The sequence below is a fragment of the Corvus cornix genome, chromosome 28 (genome assembly GCF_000738735.6).
Source record: "Corvus cornix cornix isolate S_Up_H32 chromosome 28, ASM73873v5, whole genome shotgun sequence".
In the NCBI taxonomy this organism is placed as follows: Eukaryota; Metazoa; Chordata; class Aves; order Passeriformes; family Corvidae; genus Corvus; species Corvus cornix.
Genome location: NC_046356.1, coordinates 1,268,210 through 1,290,524, shown reverse-complemented (window position 1 = coordinate 1,290,524; position 22,315 = coordinate 1,268,210). Strand labels below are relative to the sequence as shown.

The window sequence follows — 22,315 nt, the reverse complement described above, 5'->3', positions numbered from 1 at the left end:
GGGTTTGATCAGAGCAGACCTTGAAAAGACCTCTTTTAAATTGTACTTGAATTGCTGGCAGTAAATGATTTTCTTTCCTCTTTCCAGAGCGAGGCTATGATCCCTACAACCCAGAGCTTCCCAGGCCCTCACTGGAGGCGGAGGATGGCACCCTGGCTGACATTACAGATGTCACACCCGGAATTCTGGAGCTGGAGCTGGTCAACAAGGCCATTGAGGCAGTGAAGAACGAAGTGGAGAGGGAGCAGAAGAAGTACGAGGAGCTCCTGGAAACCACGAAGGAGTTGGGTGCTTCAGAGGGCTCCTCACTCATTTCAAACTCACCTGTGTCGGCTGCTGGGCCTCAGAATGATTCCTTTGCCTCCTTGGAGTATAATCCAGGGAGCTACAACTTCAGTAATAACTCAGACTACAACCCCACTCCTCTGGCTGCTGCTGGCCGGTCCAGTAAATACACTCTGGATTCCTCCCGCTCCAAAGGGAGCTCACTGGAATATGTCCCCAAGGCTGTAGTGCAGAATAAAAAATACAGCAGCACTGTCACTAACAATAAATATGTGATTGATGACTCCAAGCCCTCCACAGACTTGGAATACGACCCCCTTTCCAATTACTCTGCCAGGCTGTTGGGCAAAGCCACAACCAAGGGGTCCAAAAGGGAAAGGGCCTCTGATTATGAGGAGTCTTATTCTCCATCAAGGAAGAAGCTCTGTGAAGATCCTGATGACGATGAGGTGTTGGCCAGGTTCTCCTCCTCTGAAGATGAGGCTGAGGTGGAATATAAAACAGCTTCTGGTAGTTCACCCTCAAAAGGTGGTTCTGAGGGTGAGTCAAACAACTCGAGTGAGTCCAGCAAAGAGCAGAGCACCAAAGTGGATGGCTCTGCTTCCCAGGAGAGCAAAGAAGCAGCACAGCGCAGGGAGGACCTTCCAAATTCACAGAAAAACCTTGCCAAGAACTCACCAGACAAGAACCCAAAAGCAGTGAAGTTGTGTTCTGGTAAGAACAACAAGGAAATTGAAAATAAAAACAAAGACTCCAAAGACAAAACAAAAAGGAAGAAAACAGATGTTAGTAAAACACCAGGCCTCAGTGAGGCTGGGAAGAAGGAGAAAAATAAAAATACAGACAAAGACAAAGTGCTCAAGAAAGAAGAAAAATTAAAAATCAAGAATGAAGAGAAAAACTGCAAAGACAAAAGTGTCAAAGTGAAAGCAGATGGGAACTTGAAGAAACCTGAAAAACAGAAGTCAGAAAAGGTGGATGGGTGTAAGAAAGAAAAATCCAAGTCCACCACCAGCAGTTCAGGGAAAAGCAAGAGCGAAGGTGTTACCAAGGGCACAGAGAAAGTGGGGAGCAGCAAGAAGGACTCGCAGAGCAAAACAGCTGATGTGAAAAATGGCAAGGAAAGCTCTGGTCGTAAAAACAAAGAGAAAGGGACCAAGAGTTCCCTGGAGCAAAAGAAAGACAAGGTCAGTTCTGCTGGAAAAGGAGACCCGAAGAAGGGTCGGAAGCAGCAGAGTTTGAGTCACGTGGACCTGTTTGGAGATGAGAGTGGAGATGACGATGACAAAGGCCGGCCTTTGTCCTCCTCCTTACTTGATGTGGGCTCGGACTCGGATGGGGCCGACTCTGGCTCAGCCTCTGAGAGTGACAAGGACAGGACAAAGAAAGTGAAGCGCTCCAAGTTGTCCAAGTCGTCATCATCTTCCTCAACATCTGATGACATTGATTATTCCATCCTTGAGAAAGATGTGGACTTCGAGTCAGATCCCATGGAAGAGTGTCTGAGGATCTTTAATGAATCTAAAGATGTGAAAACTGAAGACAAGGGAAGGCTGGGGAAACAGGTAATGCTGGGTTGGGCTGGTTGTGTGTGTGCTCTCCCCTCCAAAGGTGCAAGGATGCTGGTTCGGTTTAGTGGTGTTGCTTATCTCAAGCAGCTGAAGAGGGAGATTCCGTGTGTTGGGAGAATCTCATCCTTGTCATGACTGAGTGCTTGGAAGTGTTTGCACCTGAGTTTACCTGCTGGGTTGAAAGCTGCTGTGAAATGTGAGGGTTCAGTTCCCTTTTGTGTGGAAGGCTTTCAGCTTTCAGGGTTATCAGTTACTGCTGTCTGGCCTGAGAACCTTGGGAGTGTGGATTGCTTGGCAACCTTGGGAGAAAAGGCTGCAGGGAGTGAGTTTTGGGGGTTTCAAAGCCAATCTGAGATTGCCAGTCTGGGCACTGCCTTCTTGTTGCAGCAGAGTTTAAGGAACATAGGGACAGGTAGAACCTGGACAGGGTGTTGGTGCAAGTCCAGTATTTGTCACCGACACTTTGTCCCCAAATTCCTCTTTCCTATTCTAAATGCATGCTGCAGGTAGTTCCTGAGGATCTCTGGATAGCTTGTGGGTGGTGCAAGCAAGAAATGGAGGGTAGAATTTCTTCCAGTGGTACCAGGGGCTTCAGACTAAGGAGGTAAAAAGACAGTATTTACATAAAAAGAGTTTTGGCAGTGACTGACTGGTCCCTGGAGGATGGAAACCTCTCGGTTTTGAAGATTAGAACAGAGTGGAGAACTCATGACGAGAAGGACATTGAGGGGCTGGAGCGTGTCCAGAGAAGGGAACGGAGCTGGGAAGGGGCTGGAGCCCCAGGAGAGGCTGAGGGAGCTGGGAAAGGGGCTCAGGCTGGAGCAAAGGAGGCTCAGGGGGGACCTTGTGGCTCTGCACAAGTCCCTGTCAGGAGGGGGCAGCTGGGGGGGTCGGGCTCTGCTCGCAGGGAACAGGGACAGGAGGAGAGGGAACGGCCTCAGGCTGGGCCAGGGGAGGTTTGGGCTGGATATGGGGAAAATTTCTTCCCAGAAAGGGTTGTCAAGCACTGGAAGGGGCTGCCCAGGGCAGTGGTGGAGTCACCATCCCTGGAAGTGTTCAAAAAACAAGTGGATGTGGCACTTGGGACAGAGCTTAGTGGTGACCATGGTGGTGGTGCTGGTTGATGGTTGGACTTGATGATCTTAAAGGTCTTTTCCAGCCTTAACAATTCCATGTTTCTACATGTAAAAGGTTAGAAAGCAGCTTCTGGCAGTGATCCTCCCACAGCATCTGAAGCAGGGAAGTAGGAGCAGACAAAACTCGTCCTTCATCTTCTGACATCCCAGTTTCACTGGGCAGCAAGACAAACCATCCAGCTGGGAGCAGCTCCTGGGCTCAGGCAGGGGTGTGTGACTTGCTGTCAGACCCAGCACCCTCAGCATCCCTGGCTGGGATGATTTTGCTGTACCAGGTGTTCAGGGAATGGGATTGGGAAGAGCTTTACAGATGTAAAAGGTGACAAATTTGCCAACATTGAGAAAACATCCCAAACTTGTATCTGTGTTTTCCATCTGACTGCAGTGCAGGGGTGCCAGGTGAGGCAGCTCTCTTACCTGGGAGGCTTCATAGAATCCTGGAATGGGTTGGGTTGGAGGGATCTCAAAGCCCATCCAGTACCACAGGCAGGGACACCTCCCACTGTCCCAGGCTGCTCCCAGCCCCAATGTCCAGCCTGGCCTTGGGCACTGCCAGGGATCCAGGGGCAGCCCCAGCTGCTCTGGGCACCCTGTGCCAGGGCCTGCCCACCCTCCCAGGGAACAATTCCTTCCCAAGATCCCATCCAGCCCTGCCCTCTGGCACTGGGAAGCCATTCCCTGGGTCCTGTCCCTCTAGCCCTTGTTCCCAGTCCTTCTCCAGCTCTCTTGGACACCGGAAGGGGCTTAATGAAGTGAGGTGACAAAATCAGGTGCCTTCTGTGTGCTGGGGAAGAAGGGGTCCAGGGGAGAAGCCAGGAGTTTATCCAAGGAATTACTGAGTGACTTCAGCTGCAGCTCCCCTGCATCCCAAAATAATGGAGGTACTGGGGCACCCTCAGGGCATCCAGTGTGTCCCAGTTTAGACCCCTTCACCCACAGACAGCCTCCCTTAGGGATGATGGATGGGAAGGAGGTGCAAGCGAGTGCAGAAGGAGCCACACAACCACCCTGTGGCAGTTTCTCCTGCTGGAATTGATTGTTGACTTTGGCTCCAAAAGGCAGGAATTGGTGCTGCTCTCCAGGCTCGTGGAGCTGGGTGGGTGCAGTGGCCCAAGCAAACCCTTGCACTCAGGAGCATGGGTGTGAGGAGGGGGTGTGTGCTGCGTGTGGGGAGCAGAGCTCAGCTTTTGGAAAAGGAGCTGGGCTATTAAAGCTTTTTGCTGAACTCTCTGCTGCACTCACATCCCCAGTCTGGTCACAGGGAATTCTGTGTTGTTGACAATTAAAGACCTTTTTTACACTCACACAAAATGGGTGGAAGAAACTCTATATAAGGCTCAGTGTGATGGTTTTCTTCTCAGTTATTAAGCATTGCAGCTGTTCTTTCTTCAGGGTTTAGTTTAATTCTCAGCTAGGAAAGAACTCTTTATTTTTGGCCTTTTTTTTCCTCCAAGTTGCCCAGTTTAAGTGAAAAATAGTTGAAGGGCACATAATCTATAGCAGGAATTACTAATCACTGAATTCAGAAAGTGCTGAACCAGGGGCTGCCACTCACAGCAAACAGTTAATTGTGGCCTGGAGTGACAAAGCTCAGCAGCCACGTGTGGCTCCTTTGCATCCCTGCACTGAGGTTTGGTTTCCTGCTCCTTTGGGAAGGAGGCTCAGTGCAGCACAGGGATCCTTCTTTGGGACATGGGTGGGGGTGAGTAGGCACCCGCTGGGTGCGATTGGTCATGGGGCATTTTTTTTGTTTATGGAATGATTTTCTAGATGAACCCCTGTTGTTGTTAGACACTGGCCAAACACCAGGCACCCATGAAAGTCACTCACTCACCCTGCCCTGCTACAGCTGTGCAGAGGAGAGAAAAAATTTAAATGAAGGGTTCATGAGTTGAGATAAGGATGGGGAGGAAACACTCCAAGGGCAAAACAGGCTCAACTTAGAGGTACAAAGCCAGTTTGTTACTAAGAAAATCAGAGGAGGATAATGAGAAGTAAAATAAGCCCTTAAAACACTTTTTCTTCCCCCAACCCCTCCCTCCTTCCCACCGACAGTGCAGGCAGACAGGGGCTGGGGGGGTTTGGGTCAGTTTGTCACCCAAGATTTTCTTGTGCTGCTCAGGGAGAGGAGTCCTTCCCCTGTGAGGCCGTGGGGTCCCTCCCACAGGAGCCAGCTCTCCTGAACTTCCCTGGCATGGGTCCACTCAGGAGCAGCAGCCGCACGGCCCCTGCTGCAGCGTGAGCCCCTCCCACGGGCACACAGCCCCCCAAAACTGCTGCGCCGGGCTCTGTCTGCCACGGGGTGCAGCGCTCCAAGGCCAGGCTGCTCCAGCCTGGAGCAGGGCCCCTCTGCGCCGGGACTGCCCCTGGATCCCAGCCTCCTGCAGGCACCCACCCGCTCCGGCACGGGCACCTCCCCCAGGGCTGCGGGTGGATCTCTGCATCCCCCGGGGATCCCCAGGGCTGCGGGTGGATCTCTGCATCCCCCGTGGATCCCCAGGGGCTGTGGGTGGATCTCTGCATCCCCAGGGATCCCCAGGGGCTGCGGGTGGATCTCTGCATCCCCCGGGGATCCCCAGGGGCTATGGGTGGATCTCTGCATCCCTGGGGATCCCCAGGGCTGCGGGTGGATCTCTGCATCCCCTGGGGATCCCCAGGGCTGCGGGTGGATCTCTGCATCCCCAGGGATCCCCAGGGCTGCGGGGGGATCTCTGCATCCCCTGTGGATCCCCAGGGCTGCGGGTGGATCTCTGCATCCCCAGGGATCCCCAGGGGCTGCGGGTGGATCTCTGCATCCCCCGGGGATCCCCAGGGCTGCGGGTGGATCTCTGCATCCCCAGGGATCCCCAGGGCTGCGGGTGGATCTCTGCATCCCCCGGGGATCCCCAGGGCTGCGGGTGGATCTCTGCATCCCCCGTGGATCCCCAGGGCTGCGGGTGGATCTCTGCATCCCCAGGGATCCCCAGGGGCTGCGGGTGGATCTCTGCATCCCCCGTGGATCCCCAGGGGCTGCGGGTGGATCTCTGCATCCCTGTGGATCCCCAGGGGCTGCGGGTGGATCTCTGCATCCCCCGTGGATCCCCAGGGGCTGCAGGGGCACAGCTGCTCCCCCACGGTCTCACCACGGCCTGCAGAGGAATCTCGGCTCTGGCTCCTGGAGCACCTCCTCCCCCTCCTTCTCCACTGCCCTTGGTGTCTCCCTGTTGTTTCCCTCACATGTTCTCATCTCCTCCTCTTCTCTAGCTGGAATACAAATTACCCCCACTTTGTTTTGATTTTCTTCTTTCTTCTCTGTTATCACAGAGGCGTTACCAACTCTCTCATTGGCCCAGCCTTGGCCAGTGCCATGTGCATCTTCAGAGCCATCAGGGATTGGGTCTGCTGGACATGGTGGAAGCTTCCAGCAGCTTCTCACAGAAGCCACCTCTGTGGTCCCCCCGCTACCAAACACCAGCCTGTGCAAAACCAACACAGCCCCGTGTTGTTTGGCCTCAGTAATGTGTAGGGAGGATGGCATGGATCTCAGGGAAAGGTTCTTCCCCCCGAGGCTGCTGGGCACTGCCCAGGCTCCCCAGGGAATGGGCCCGGCCCCGAGGCTGCCAGAGCTGCAGGAGCGTTTGGACAGCGCTCTCAGGGATGCCCAGGCTGGGGTTGTTGGGGTGTCTGTGCAGGGCCAGGGGCTGGATCCATGATCGCTGTGAGTTCCTTCCAGCTCAGGATATTCCATGATCTGTGATTGCAGGAAGCTGTGTGTGGGCAGTGCGGTGCTTTTCCACCTGGGAGAATTGCACTCTGAGAGAGTTTATTAGGGATGTAACTGAATTAACAGGCTCTGGAGTTCCCAGGGAGCCAAGTGATTCAGGGTGCAGTGTTCATCCAGAGTGCCCCTGTGGTGATGAACGCAGGCTTATCTCAAGTGGTGCCTGAGCTAAATCCCTAAATCCAGCCTTGGGCTCTGTTGCTGAGTTTCAGAGATTGTCAGGCTCATCTCAGAGTTTTGCCAGGAGTTGTTTTGAAAAACTGAAAACAAGATTGTCTGGAGAGCAGCTGGAGTTCTGAAAAATAAACTTGTGAAGTGTGTTTTGTATCAGTTAACAACTGAGTCGAATTTCAAGCAGATTTCCAAGTGGTTCTCCCTGTCCAGGAGCAGGTCTGAGGTGTCAGCTCGGAGCAGCTTTGGCTGGAGAGGTGCTTCTGCCTCCTGCTGAGTTTCTGGATGTGACCTGGGCTGTGTCACCAGAGTTTTCCTACAGTGACAGCTGTGGATTAACCTGCAGAGAAACGTTTCCTTTCCCTAAATGTGGGGTGGGGGCACTGTGGTTTGGTGTTGAGCAGGTGTCAGCACCTGCCTGGGGCAGAAATGAGTCAGTTCCCAACTTCTTAAAAAATCCAAAGCACCCCAAACCCCCTGGACTGTAAGAATGCCATGAGAGGTGAGGTGTGTGAGTGGCTGGCAGGGGAGGGCTGCTCAAGGCTCCTGTGGCAGGTAAGGCTGATCCTGCCCCATGCCAGCTCATGGAGCTGCTGCTGGGGTGGGAACGTCCTGCTGCTGTTCCTTGGCTTCCTTGGTGGCTCCTGGGGTCTCAGCAAGGTTCTTGTCAGTGGCCCAGCAGCTGACCAGGTGTTCTCACCTGCCCCCTGCAAGGTTAACCCAAAAGGAGACTTTCCACATCTCCCTCTTGCGAGGGGTCTTCAAGTCTGTTCTCCTGTTTTTTTGTTTTCCAGCTGTCCAAAGAGGAAGCAAATGAAGAAAAGACAGAAGATAATTTAACTACCTTGTTTCCTGGCCAAAAAAGAAGGATCTCTCATCTTGTCAAACAAGGAAATGTAAGTGCAGATTTAGAAGCAGATGTTTAGATTGGTCCAAGTGAGGATTTTCTGTCCTGACCCTGGAAAAGGCTGCACTCCCAGGGCCAGGCAGCAGCGTGGGAGTTGTTTGTGCTGGAATTAGTCTGTGGCAGTTTTATTTCCTCTCTTTCTAGTTTCTCAAAAAGCTCCCATGTTTAGGATCCAGTAAAAGTGGCAGCAAAACTCTAATAAACTTTCCTAAAACCAAGGGTAGGCTGGGAAGAGTGAATGGATTCTGCTCTTTGGGATAACCCTTTGGGATAGGTTGGGATGTTCGTTTTTCTCCAGTATAGCTTCATTCAGTGATTTCAATAAAAATCAACTGGACACAAGGTCACTCTGCATCTGCTGGTATTTTTCTGTGCCTTGTGATCTCAAAGATACTGCAGGAATTTGGTCAGATGTTTAAAACCATTACCTGACATCTGTTCTGAATCAGCCAAGATCTCAGCAGTATTTGTTTGGATACTCTTCTTTCCCAGTTGGGAAAATACAGAGGAGAAGAATTAAAACAAAAAAAAAGCAAGGAAGACATTCTGATTTTTTTATTCCTTTCTCCCTGGGATTTTAATTCATGTTTTCTCTGAGGGTTTAATGTGTTTCCCTCCAGGTGCTGAGCACAGATTAGTTTTATGTTGCAGCAGGATAAGAGTGGAGGCTTGTGCACTAATTTGAGCTGGGTAGTCCAAATTAATTGTTCTGCCTTTCCTCTCTGCCTAGGAGAGGCTTTTTTGCCTTTAATAATTTGAAGCTCTGGGGTCAATACAATGGGTTTTATTTAACTGCGTATCTCCAGCCAGTTCATGTGGTTTGATAAGGGCCCTTTCTTCCAAAGTGAAGAGATAAGAGACTGAAGCAAATGGCTTGGAAATTCATTAACTCAAATATTTATTGTAAAGAGGCGCCTTTTAGACATGTGCAGATCTTTAAATATATTTTCTTAATGTGACAGCTGATCCCAAAATGCTTTCCAAAGACAGGAGCCCCAGCACAGCCTTTGCTTGGGCAAACAGAGCCGATCTGGTGTGCTCAGCTGCCAGGGCAGCTCCAGGACCTGCATTCCCTGGAGTATGTCAGCTCAGAGCAGCTCCCAGCTCTGCCCAGGAGGTGCTGTAACACGTGAACTGCCACTTTTCACCTCAGAATTGAGGCCTGTGCTTTGCTGTGTCCCTCCAAGTGGAATATTTGCTCAAGTCTTGCTCATGATTTATAGCTCAAGGACCGAGCAAGAGAAGGGGAGGGAGCCGAATTCGGGGTTGGTTGCCAGGGGAAATGGGGGGGCCAAAGGAATTGCAGGTGAGGCAGAAAATGAGTGGCCTGTCCTGCTTGGAAGTCTGTAATTATAACTTAATGTCTGACTGCACTCAGTTTGGTATCCAGAAGCATCAGAGGCCGGGAATGCAGTAGGTGCCAGCTTGCCCCCAGGTGTTACACTGAGCCGCCCTCCTCCGAGATTTCAGGAGGGAAGGCCTGTTCCTCACATTTCAAAGGCTGTTAAGTAGAGTGAAGTTTGTACTACTGCTGCTTGTCTTGCACTTCTGCTGCTAGGAAACTTCTCTCTTTGCTGACATCATTTCTGGCACTTTTCCTGCAAACCTAAATTTGGCCATCAAAGGAAACGCGTGTGGACCCTGTGCTGTTAACGGCCGAGGCACTGAGGTGCCTCCAGAAGTGGGCAGGGACAGAGCCTGTTTGAAATTGAGAGCTCAGTTTATGTAATGCTCTCATCCCATAAATACATATCTGTGAGGCTTTTAAGCAGTTCCAGGGCTGCAGAGAGGTGGGAGCTGCTGTGGTGCAGAGGTGGATGCAGGGGGTCTTCAGGGAGAGAGCAGTGGAGCTCAGCATTGTGAGGCACAGGGAAGCGCAGAATTGTTGTCACTTTTCCACTGCAGCAGAAAGCAAAGTAGGCAGCACAGGGCTGCGTTTGTGTTCTAGGGCAAGGCTGAGAGTGTTGATAGAACCCAGGACTGGGCTGGGCACAGCCACGGGGAACATCACGCCTCTAAAAGCAGTTCATTAATACCACCTGCCAATTGAGGAATGTGCCAGTGAGCTGGGAGGCCTTCCCAGAGCGTGAATCATGAATGCCACCTTTGTCAAGGGATGATTCTTAATTACTTTGTTCTGGAAGACAGTTGGGATCTTCTCCTCTCCAAACCCTGTACTTGCTAACAGAGGGGTTGAGGAGAAGAGACCTTTCTGGGGTGAGTGGAAGGCAGAGGGTGTGGATGGAGCAGGGGAGCTGCTGGCCCTAAACGCTGTTTGTCTGTGCAGGCAGAGGCCCCGAGCAAGCCGGTAGTGCGGCCGTACCGTCCCCCCACGGCCCAGGAGGTGTGTTACCAGAGGATCCAGCTGGCTCAGCAGCAGGCAGCACAGCTGGCTGTGGCCGTTCAAAAGACCTCTCTCTGTTTGCCAGGAGAAAAGAGGAGGATTGCTCACGTGCCAAATGCAGCCCTCACCGCAGCAGCCAAGCAAAGTAAGCCAGCGGCGGGATTTGGGATCGCTGTCCTGTCCTCCCCCTGGTCAAAGGCACCACCGTGTGTTTACATTTCTCCTGAGCAGATGTGAAACTGTCAGGGGATGTGTAGGACTTGCCATGACTTGAATCTTTGCTGATAGTGTCCAGTGGGAAGGTCTTTCCCTGAGAAATTCCGCCCTGTTCTGAAAAGCAACAGGTCAGACGTGTGCAGCCTCATCTGTCTCACCTGGCCTCCCTCACTTCAGCCTTTCCTTTTTCTGTTTCTTCCTTGGATTGTGTTTGCTCTTCATTCCCTCTTCCATTTAAGCCTTTGGAGGTCTCAGGAGCAGGAGGGAAGTGCTAATTAACGCTCATTGCTGTCCCTTTGTAGTGGAAGGACTCAGAGCTGACGTGTGGGGTGTCAGTGCCTTGCAGCTGACAGAGTTACGTCTTTAAACTCTGCTGACTCAGTTACCCCAAAACAAACCCAAATGAGACGCGTTTCCTGGCAGAAGATTTCTTCATCCTTGCCTGCAAGGTGGTAAAATTGCCCAATTTGTATCCCTTTGGAGACCTGGACTTGAGAAAATCACAGCTTGCAGCGCTGGCCTTTGATAGTGAGTTCATTCTGGCAGCCTGAAGCCCAGTGCAGGATTTGCACCTGAGTGTTTTGTGTTCCCTGCAGGCCTCGGGAGCAGTAAGACGACTGTTGGTGGCAGGAGTGTCACACCTTCCAATGACTCTGAAGCCCCCACCCTTCCTCTGAAGCCTTGCACCTTGGCTGGGATGGCTTCCAAGACCACCAGCACCATCGTGCCCAAAAGGGTAGCACATGTTCCTTCCTTACAGGTAAGGGGAATTTGAATTCTTTCCTGTCATTCCCCGGGGAGGGTGGGATGTTTGATCCTGCTGTTCCAAACTTAGCACTCCCTGAAAGTGGTGTTTTGATTATGTTGATTAAGTGGGATTGTTTCTTCCTGTGGTTTTCCTAGATAGCATTGTATAAAAAATTAAACACTCGAGGGGTAGAAGTTTAAAAAGGTAGAAATACTTAAGTGCTGCTCTGATCTCTGTGAATATTGATCACTTGTCTCCAGTTTGAGCCTTCTCTTGTGCTGAGTGGCCTGGGTGTGTTTGGGTCAGGGGCTTGGAACCTCCTGTGCTCAGAAGCCAGGGATGGATTAATGGCCTTCCCAGGCTTTGTGGGCCACACTGAGGCAGGTGGTTACGAATAAAGTCCCTCTGTGACCTAGATAGTAAAGTGTGATCACTGAACTTCATGCTGCTGCTGGTGTTTAAAGAAAAGACTGTTTTTCCTTCGTTAGTTGTTTTTTGATCTGTTTCTCTTTAGCCCCTGGGACCTCTGCCCAGCCTTTGGGTACCTTTGCTATGAGTTCCTTAGCAAAGTGACAGGACCCAGGGAAAGGCTTCCCAGTGCCAGAGGGCAGGGCTGGATGGGATCTTGGGCAGGAATTGTTCCCTGGGAGGGTGGTGAGGCCCTGGCCCAGGGTGCCCAGAGCAGCTGGGGCTGTCCCTGGATCCCTGGCAGTGCCCAAGGCCAGGCTGGACATTGGGGCTTGGAGCAGCCTGGGACAGTGGGAGGTGTCCCTGCCCATGGCAGGGGTGGCACTGGATGAATTTTAAAGTCCCTTTCAACCCAAAACTCCATGATTCTCTAAGTTCCTCTTTTCCCCATGAGCACTGGGAACCTGTTACTTGCTGAGACAATTCAGAGAAGAATTCCTCACAGAGCAGCCTGGGGATGGCATAAGGAGCTGTTTGCTGGAGTGGATGGCAGAACGTGGTTCGTGCCAGGACTTGATTAAAGATCCCTTTATTGATGATATCTGTGTCAAGATCTGTCATAACTTGCTCTGATTATTTCTAGAAGAGTGAAAGTCATTTTTTTTCCTTTCCCACCCAAACTGCCACCATAGTAACATAGAACTTGAAGCTGATTAAAAAGAAGAGAAGTAACTGAAAGGATAAAATATGTAGCAGAGTTACAGAGGTGCTTAAGGGTATCATATTAGACTGAGAATTTATTTATTTAATGAAAAGGACCAAATCCCCTTGAACAGGGCATCAAAGTGAGAGTCTCCTGGGGAAAAGGAGTCCTTTCCCCACTGAGATAGGACCAGTTGCTCCCATTGGAACAAGCTGACATCTTCCCCAGAGCTGTTTCTATTCCAGATTGCAGCAGATGGTTTGGTTTATGGATATCTCTTGGGTGGGATGGAGAACAACTGACAAAACAATTGGGTGTGTTAGAGATGAATGTACATTTTCCTCTCTGAAAAAGAGGCAAGTGCTGTGATTTGGGGAATAAACTGGTGGTAAATGGAAAACTGCAGTGGTGGCTCGTAGCTCAGTCCAACACGCAGGTTTTGAAGAACATGCCGTTAAATTGAAGGGGGAAATCCTTTTAGGAACATCATGATTGGCATTAAAAAAGAAAGAAAACCCCCAATTCAGCGAATTTGCAGGAATGCCCCAGGAAGTGGGATGGTTTAGGTGGCTGCCAGCCCGGCACGAGGGGCCTCCTGTTCTCTCTTTACAGCCAGAGAACCAAACCTGGCTTTGGTGCCCATAACTTGTGGTGGTGTGTGTTCATGGCTCCAGTTCAGCCTGTGGTGCTTGGTGCCATCCTAACCTTGGATGTCTTGCTGGAAATGTCAGCATTCCCTGCTCTGGAATGCCTGTGTGTGCAGGCAGTGCTGTGACTAATGCCACTGGAGCCCTTGGCTCCTGGCTGACTTCAGAATGAAACACACTTGTTTTCTAAAGGAGTCAAAGCACTGAAGGTGGTGAAGCCTCAAGTGGTATTTTTAGTACCAAAAGTGCTGCGTGTTAAGTTTGGCTTTGGGCAGATTTTCAGAAAGGAAGTCACCCCATGATTAATAACAGCAGGAAGTGGGAGAGCCTCAGAGCAACCTCCTAGAGCCTGACCAGCCTCTTTGTCTCTCTCTGTCTCACCTCCAGAGCACCACTTTACAGAGGCCTGTTATTCCCACAGAATTTGGTGCTAAAGTCCCAACCAACATTCGTCAGAGGTATCTCAATCTCTTCATTGATGAGTGCCTGAAATTCTGCTCCTCCTCCCAGGAAGCCTTCGACAAGGTCTGTACAGATCCCTGCTTCTCAGGAATAAAGTTTGCAGCAGGGAATGACATCCTCTGTTTGGCCAAGACCTTCTAAAATGGTAGCAAATCCAGAAAACTGGATTGGATTTATGCTTGCAGAAACTTGGGGGTGGGAACTAGATGATCTTTAAGGTCCCTTCCAAGCCAAACCATTCCCTGATTCCATGAAAACTCCTCTATCCACAAACAGTTCTGTTGAGGAAACTGGTATTAAATATTACCAGAAGGTGTCATTCCAGTGGGGCCTTCCAGTAGGAAATCCCATCTTTCCCTTCATTTGGAAAGCTTGCCTGATCCCTTTAATAACCCTGGGAGAGGAGTGCAGGGGAATGTGCATTATGGTCAAAGACCTTTTGCTCTGGAACAGCCAGAAACACCTCCTGGAATGAAAGGGTTGAGCACAGGGAAGTGTTTGGGATAGATGTGATTGGTTGGGAGTTGGTTCCTTGCTGCATCTGAAGGCTTTTAAGGAGACTTCTAAGGAGCCTTCTAGCAGTAGGATTTCCAAAAGCAGAGTTGAGAAAATAATGTATTTTATTGAGAAACCCTGGCCATTAGTGGGGTAAATGCAGAACATGGCGTGGTTCTTCTGAAACAAAGCAGACACCGCGAGGATTTCTTTTGTGGGATTCCACCTTCCCAACTTCTTGTGACATCCAAGGAGTCACCATTTGCCAAACTTCCTTTTCTTACCAGTTAAGATCTTGCACTGCACCAAAGTGGGGAAAGCAGCCTTCCCCAGGCAGTTCCAAGAACAAGAATCAAGAATTACTTGGTGAAAACAAGGCCAGGTCAGATCTTCCTGGTAGCAAGAACAGCTCTGGAATGCTTAAGCCAAGGAGGCAGCAGACTTTATATTGGGGAAAAGAGAAGGGATGATATGACACCAAATTAAAATATGTTAAAGTTTGAAGAAAGTAATTTTTTGCTAATTAGGAAATTTTTATTAATCTCCTGGAGAAAGTTGCACATGAAGGTGCTTTTTCCAGCACTTTGTTTAAAATGAAATTACTTTTTTTCTCTTACTTACCTGAGCAAGACCCCGCACCAGTACATATTGGTGCCATGTTCCACTTTATTACTCATTTGTCAGGCAGTTTTTTGTTTGCTGTCCTACTTGGTGTCTGTATTTTGAGAGCCAAACATTTCTTTTCTCCAAACGCAGTGGAAGCTGTGGCTGCCCCATCCCTGGGGGTGTTCGAGGCCGGGTTGGATGGGGTTTGGAGCAACCTGGGATAGTGGAAGGTGGAGAAAAACGATCTTTGAGGTTCCTCCCAACCCAAACCATTCTGGAGTTCTGTGAACAGTGGGAAGAGAGTGTGTGGTGATGACTTGTGCTGTTCACAGGCCCTGGCAGAGGAGAAGGTGGCCTATGAGCGCAGCACCAGCCGCAACATCTACCTGAACGTGGCTGTGAACACCCTGAAGAAGCTCCGCAGCCTCGTGCCCAACTCCCCAGCCAGCACCAACAGTAGGTACCTTGTAGTTTAATAACTGGAGCCCTGCTGGGATTACAAACCACAGAGAGAAACTTGTTGAAAAGCCAGAACCCATTTCTCAGCAGCATTATGCTGAAAGGCAAACAGCTCCAGTTTAGCTTTTTATAGCCTGGCAAGCTTTAATGGGCCTTCAAGAGGCAGGTCCTGCAATGCTTTGTTGGCTCTCTCAGCCTAAATGGAGATAATGCCACACGTGTGGGGTTTTTTTTTAGCACAAGTTCTTTCAAATGAAAAGCCCTGCTAATGGAGTAACTTTCACATGATGCCTTCAAAGTGATAGACTCGTCCATCACCACAGAAATCTGTTACACACATTAAGCTTCAAGAGAGAAATGAAGAGGGTTAAGACATTTCATTATTGGCTCTCGAGAGGGTACATTAAACAATCAATTTGTGCTGTTCTTGTGAATTTTTTTCCCCTGGTCTCTTCCCTTTTCTCCCCTCTGTCTTCATTACGTTCCTGGCCATTAGGCAGAGCAGCTGAACTTGGAGGCTGGCCTTTAGGAGAGGGCTGCCAGTTAATGATTAGTAAAAAGCCCCTCTCTGCCATTATGTGATGTGCTGAGCATATTCTAGAGTTCTGAAGCTCCATTCTGAAAGAAGTTGAAAGATCCTGCGTGGAAGGTTGGTCGGCAGAGCCCCAGAATCAAAGCTGCTCCCTGGGGGTGGCTGATGCCCCCACACAGCACATGAAGGGGTCAAGTTGTTTCTGTGCTGGCTCCTCTCTTGCTTTTGGTCATTTGGAGAGCCACAGGTTTCTAGCAGAGCTGTAAAAGTGTCCTTGCTGCCCTTAAAATTACTGTGGGCTGACAGTGTGAACTGAAAACCCTCTGTGGTGCTGGAATGGAAATGCTGGGCCAGCACGTGGCACAAAGAATCCATTTCTGGAGCAAAACAAGAGTCCAAGAGGATAAACACAGTCCTCCTCTTGCCCACGTGTAGTGTCCCAAACTAGGACTGAAGTCACCCACTGGGTACCTGATCTCTGTCCCCTTTTGCTGTTCCCTTCTCCTTGCAGAGACGAGTAACAAGAAGGTGGTGTCCCACGAAGCTGTGCTGGGTGGGAAGCTTGCTGCCAAGACAAGCTTTACTCTGAACCGCTCAGGGAGCCTGAGAGCCGAGGATCTGACAGGTCAGACCCTGCTCCTGCTGGGCTGTCACTTGTGAGGGTGGAGCTGAGGTGTAACACTGACTGGGGGGAGCAGAATAAGGCTGGTGCATTCACCTGCAGTGCTGGGGGCACTCTGGGCACCACAAGATCAGAAGGGTCCAAAGCTGTTGGAGAGTGTCCAAAGGAGGGACACGGAGCTGGGGAAGGCTCTGAGGAGCGGCTGAGGGCACTTGGCTCGTTCAGCTGGAGCAGAGGAGACTGAGGGGAGGCTCCTGGGGGCTGCAGCTCCTCCCGAGGGGAGAGGAGGGGCAGGGGCTGAGCTCTGCTCTGGGACAGGGACAGGAGCCCAGGGAACGGCTGGAGCTGGGTCAGGGCTGGGCATGGAGCTCAGGGAAAGGTTCTTCCCCCCGAGGCTGCTGGGCACTGCCCAGGCTCCCCAGGGAATGGGCCCGGCCCCGAGGCTGCCAGAGCTGCAGGAGCGTTTGGACAGCGCTCTCAGGGATGCCCAGGCTGGGGTTGTTGGGGTGTCTGTGCAGGGCCAGGGGCTGCACTGATGATCCCTGAGGGTCCTTCCCAGTCAGGATATTCCAGGATTTTATGATCTGAAGTGCTGGGATTTCTCTGTTAGAAGTTATTACCTGGCTGCAGCACAGAGCTGCAGAGTCCCTTGGTGGATGGTGACACTCCTGACCAGTGTCCTCCTTCTCTCCTTGCTGGGGCTGTGAGGTCACTGCTGCAGCCTGGCTGGCTTTGATGGAGCATCAATAACCATTCAGAGCTGCCTCTTTTGCTTTGGGCATTATTTTACTTTAACTTTCTTGCCCTGAAGCAGTTCTTTACAATGTGCCTGTCATATTAAAAGGCAAACTTAAAAATCTCCATCTCTGCAGGGTTCAGTTTCACTTTCACCAATGTCACAGTAAGGTCGTATCATAGCCAAAGGGTTGTGCCACGAGCGTTTTTCATGTGGGCTCAAATCAGTTATGGGTATTTTGGTTGCCAAGAGATGTAGGCAAATTGTGGAGGAGATCAGAGGAGAGACAGGGAGGCCACGGAGCAGAAGGAATTGACATTGAGAAAGCTTAAAAGGGCCAGTATAGCTCAGCTAAGCAACATCAAAGGGCACCCAGCAATATTGGAAGGGTTTAACGCAGCAGCCAAAGGAGATATTGAGCAGAGTGCAAGAAGTTATAATTATTCTGTGAAATGAAACGAGCAGCCTGAAATCAGTAGCAGGAAGAAACTTCTGATAATGAAATTTTCAGGGAGCTGTGGGTGGCCTTAGAGGGGTGTTTGAGGGCTGTGTTACCAATTATCAGCTGTAGCATTTAAACATTAGTATGGGAGAAGTCTCACATTTACTGACAGGACACAGGGAATGGCTTCCCAGTGCCAGAGGGCAGGGCTGGATGGGATCTTGGGCAGGAATTGTTCCCTGGGAGGGTGGGCAGGCCCTGGCCCAGGGTGCCCAGAGCAGCTGGGGCTGCCCCTGGATCCCTGGCAGTGCCCAAGGCCAGGCTGGACATTGGGGCTTGGAGCAGCCTGGGACAGTGGGAGGTGTCCCTGCCATGGCAGGGGTGGAATGGGATGATCTCCAAGGTCCCTTCCAACCCAAATTGGGTTGCTTCTGTCAGTAACAGAAAGGCTGAAGATGGGCCTTTTGGAGGAATTCTGTTCCAGCTGTGCTTTCCAGACTTAACGCTGCTTGTTCAGGGAGTTTAAAAATCAACTTGTGCACTAATGACCAGATTTTAAAAACTACCACCCAACACCTATCCCCCTGTCCATCCTGAGCTGAGGCAGTGGAAGCAAGTTCAGAGTGGTGGGGGCAGTTTATCAAGCTTTACCAAGACTTGGTAAAGCCAGAGAGCCAGGCTCTGCTTTAGTGATGTGACCCCAGCACTGTGTCTGTGTGCAGGAGCTGCCCTGTACCGGCGCCTCAAGGAGTACCTGATGACCGAGGAGCAGCTCAAGGAGAACGGGTACCCAATGCCTCACCCCGAGAAGGCTGGACGTGCTGTGCTCTTCACTGCAGAGGAGAAGAAAGTGATTGACTGTAAGCTCTGCTGGCTCTTTCCATCTGCAGGATTTGCTGGGTACAGCTGGAGCTGCCCGTTTCTGGCTTGTGTGAAGGTCTCAGTGTGGAGCCTTTGCTCCTCTTGTGACGGGGAGTGTGACTGCAGAGTTCTGCTGCGTTCCTGCACGGAGAGTGTCTTCAGCTTTCACATCCTGAGAATGCTATTTTTGACCCAAAGTTTATAGTCTGTGGGGCTGTGAAGCTGAGGGAGGTTTCTAATTTCTAATTGCCAGGTAACAAGTGACAGGAAGAAAAGAAACAGCCTCATGTTGCACCAGGGGAGGTTTAGATTGCATATAAGGGAAAATTTCTTTGTGTAAAAGGTTGTGAAGCATTGAACAGGCTGCCCAGGACAGTGGTGGAGTCATCATCCCTGTAAATGTTCAAAAAATGTGGGGATGTGGCACTTGGGGACATGGTTTAGTGGTGACCATGGTGGTGGTGCTGATGGTTGGAGTTGATCCTAAAGGTCTTTTCCAGCCTTAGCAATTCCATGATTCTGTGCTGCCAAAGAACAGCAATTGGGCAGGTTGGAAGGAGGCTCCTGTTCTGCACTTGATGACCCTCCCCTCTCCCAGGGAAGGATTTTTTTTCTCTCTCTATCCATGTGAGCTGCTGTTACGGTGGGATAAGGACTGACCCTGGGCCAGGCTGGCTTTGCAGTGGGGTCCTGCTGTGCTGCTCTGGATTGCAGAGTTTTCTGTTTGATCTCGTGGCAGTCCTGGGCCAAAAAGTTCCCCAAAGCCTTTTTTGCAGCTGGACAAAATGATCATAAAATCACAAAATAGTTTGGATTGGAAGGGATTTTAAAGCCCATCTCATTCCACCCCCTGCAACACCCTCCACCAGACCAGGTTGCTCCAAGCCCTGTCCAACCTGGCCTTGATCCCATAGGTATCCTCAGAATGGGATGGGGTCCTCCTTTGAGTTTTCTGAACTCCTGGCAAGATTTCTGCCCCTCAGACCCTGACTGAAGCAGGCTGTGCTGCAGCAGGGATAAAACCCAGACTGGGGATTTCTTTGGAGGTGCTTTGCCGTGCTCCCCTGAGCATCTGTGTGGAGAGACCTCACTAAAGTGTGTTAAGTGCTCATCCATGTTAACACCTTGTGTCTACATTTGTCCTGTGGTTGCTGAAGCAACCTGGGCAAAAGCTCTCTTGCATTAACACTGTCATGTGCTGTATTTGTGAGAGCCCTTTTTTCCAGGGAACCAGCCAGTTCCTTTATATGATCCTGAGCTCACGTTCCTGGTTTTGTTCCTGCAGTTTCCTGCAGATGCTGTGGGATCTTTGGATTTCTCCTTGTTTAACTAAAGCTGCTGCTGCTGCTGTGACCAGTGGGCTGGTGTTGGGCAGAGCTGGGAATGTGCTAACAGCTTTAATGCTCACACCAAAGCTCGTGGAGTTGCATGGAGATCAGAAGAATGATAGCTTCTTCCCAGTGGCTTTTTGCATCTCCCTTCCCCAAATTTTGGGCAGTAAAAGCACAGGTGGCTGAGCCAGGCCCTGCCCTAAGTGCTCCTGGGTTTAGCTGCTGGAAAATCCTTACAAAAAAGCTGTGCCCTGGAAGAGCTAAAATGTCATTTGGAAGTGACAAGGCACAGATCCCCTGGAAACCAGGCTTCATTAGCTCTGGTGTCCAAAGAATGACTTATTTATCCTGTTTCTTAAAATAACTGTGTTAGACTCCAATGTAATTTGCAGTGCGTGGAGAAACAATGCAGCAAACCGTGATGGAGCTGGGGGGCAGCTGCTGTGGACCAAAACCACTGGAGAGTCGTTGTGTTTGCCTCCGGGAAGTGTCTGGGGGGCAGATTTCAGAGGGATTGCTGTGCCTTTAGAGGAGTTTGGAACAACGTTTGGAATCCCTTTTAACAGAAGACGTCGTTTAACAGCGTTCGGGCCTTGAGTGACTGTGATTTGCTTTGCTTTGGCCAGGTTAAGCAGGTGAGGGGTTTCCAGTGACCTGGCTGTTGTTTCTCTCCTGTCCCCAAGCCTCCTGCAGGATCTGCTGTCGCTGTGGCACCGAGTACATGGTCTCAGCCTCGGGGAACTGCATCCGGAAGGAGGAGTGCGTCCATCACTGGGGGCGGCTGCGCAAGCAGAGAGGTACAGCCCTGCCAGGGGGATGGGCCCGTGCTGGCTGTGCTCCAGCTCCAAACACAGAGTCTTCCTCAGGTTTCAGCTTGATTTTGGGGCTTGTCACGCTGCCAGGTGGTGACAGTTCCTGGGCCTGTCACTGAAATGGCCTCGCAAAGAGCTGCTGGGCTTGGCGGTCCCCAGAATGTGACACTGGGGCTGCAGCAGAGGTGCTCAGTCTTTGTTCAAAAAAGTGAAGGAAAAAACCTTCCTGTGCTTTTGGAAAAAGATCAGCCTTTTAAGAGGCTGTCTGGGAGCACTAGAGGTCTGTCACTCCCAGGAGAGTTTACTGATCTTGGTTGAATTCATTTGCAGCAAGGCACTAACCTAGTTTGAGCTCTGCTCTGGTTTTCCATCAGAGCATCTGAGTGGCTTCTGGAGTTTGTCTGGCTGAGTACCAGAGACTTAAACTCTTCAGATTGCTGCCTGTGAACCCACAGTTATTTTTCCCCTGTGTTTGACACATTATTGTTGTGCTCATCCAGGGGATCTGCACGTGAAAGCTGAAGTTCAGGTCTCTTGTTAACAAGACTCTTCTCCTTGACCCTTCATCTCTTGCTCTTTCAGTGCCAGGTGGGTGGGAAACTCACTACAGCTGCTGCTCCGGAGCTGTGGGGTCACCAGGCTGCCAGGTTGCTAAAGTAAGTGATGGAACAACACCTTTTTATTCTCTGTGACACTTGTGCTCTGCTCACAGTGGCAGTGGCTGGGAAGTCCTTGCTTAAGCCTTTAGAAGAACAGTGGCTTCCCTTAACGGGGTAAAACAATTGCAACTTAAATTTTGTTTTGCTCTGCAAAGGTAGGAAAATCCAGTATTTGACACTCAGCTGTCTGGGGTGAGTTGGGTTCATTTATCCTGAGCTGCCCAGCTCATCTACTTGAGGGACATAGAAAAGCTCCTGTTCTTTAGTGAATCACAGAGGAAATGGGAAATAAGGGATTTCCTTTTAAGGAGCAGTCTCAGAGCCTTGGCAACAGAGTGCCAAACCCCTTTTCCCATCTTTTCCTTTCCCGGATTCCCATGCTGAGGTAACTTTCTCCTGGTGGACAAATCTTTTCTTACCAGCTTTCTGTTTGTTGCCTGCCCTTGGTTGTAATGAGGGGAGGAACCTTCCCAAGGAGCCTGTTGTAACTCCAAAATACCACAGAACTTCTTTTGAGGGAGCTTAGCATTAGAAAAAAGAATGAAAAACCTGCTCAGATGTGGAGTTTGGTAGAGCAGAGCTCTCTTTGGGATACCTTTGCACAGGTGCTTTTTTCTTTCCTGAGGCAGCAGGAGAGTCGTGTCCCAGCCTGGCACCCCCAGTCTGTCTCGTGCCTTTCCCTCAGGTCTCTGGGCATGCTCCTTGTCACTTGTTTTAGTGGCATTTTTATATTTGGCAGCTGCCACACAGGGGAGAACCAAAAGCTAAAGGTAGAAGGTGAATTCTGGGCAAAATTCAAGGTTTGTTACAATAGGAAGAACTGTCTGGGCACCATGAAAGTCTGCCCTACACCTTTAGATTGGATGGGATCAAGTTGTTACTTTTCCTTCTTTTCCACATGAATTTAGGAATTTTTTTAAATCCCCTTCTCTGGGCCTCCCCACCCTCCCAGGGAACAATTCCTTCCCAATTTCCCATCTCTCTCTGCCCTCTGGCAGGGGGAAGCCATTCCCTGTGTCCTGTCACTCCATACCAGTATTAAAAGCCCCACTCCCTCCTTTTTATAAGCCCCCAGTTTTCACAGCACCCTTTGGCAGATTTGGATCCACAGCCTGCTCAGCATCAGAGCACGCAGGGAAATTTTGGGATGTTGGGACACTGGTGAGCACAGAGCCCTTCAGCTCTGAAGAAGGGTGTTGAAAGCAGAAAATATTCGTAGTAAGCCACCATTCTCAGTGACTGGGCCCGGAGCTGGTTAGAAAAGCTCGTGTGTGTCTTTCCAAGCCCAGGGATGCCCCTGCCTGGTGCTGCAGTGAGGCAGGGAGGCAGGAGATGGCAGGATGGAGCCGTGCTGCTCCGGGAGCCTGGAGCAGCTGCTCTTTGTGGTACCCGAGGCTGCTGC

At 50.7% G+C, this 22,315-nt stretch overlaps 1 protein-coding gene across 1 annotated transcript in view; it reads left to right on the top strand.

Annotated features, from left to right (window-relative positions):
- The window catches only part of REXO1 (RNA exonuclease 1 homolog), a 46,544-nt gene that overhangs the window by 14,366 nt on the left and 9,863 nt on the right, over positions 1-22,315 (top strand). Inside the window, 10 exon segments of the mRNA XM_039566168.1 lie at positions 88-1,850; positions 7,718-7,819; positions 10,118-10,319; positions 10,987-11,150; positions 13,284-13,421; positions 14,792-14,915; positions 15,962-16,075; positions 17,973-18,110; positions 20,126-20,239; positions 20,837-20,910. Of these exon segments, the coding sequence (XP_039422102.1) occupies positions 88-1,850; positions 7,718-7,819; positions 10,118-10,319; positions 10,987-11,150; positions 13,284-13,421; positions 14,792-14,915; positions 15,962-16,075; positions 17,973-18,110; positions 20,126-20,239; positions 20,837-20,910 (2,933 nt within the window).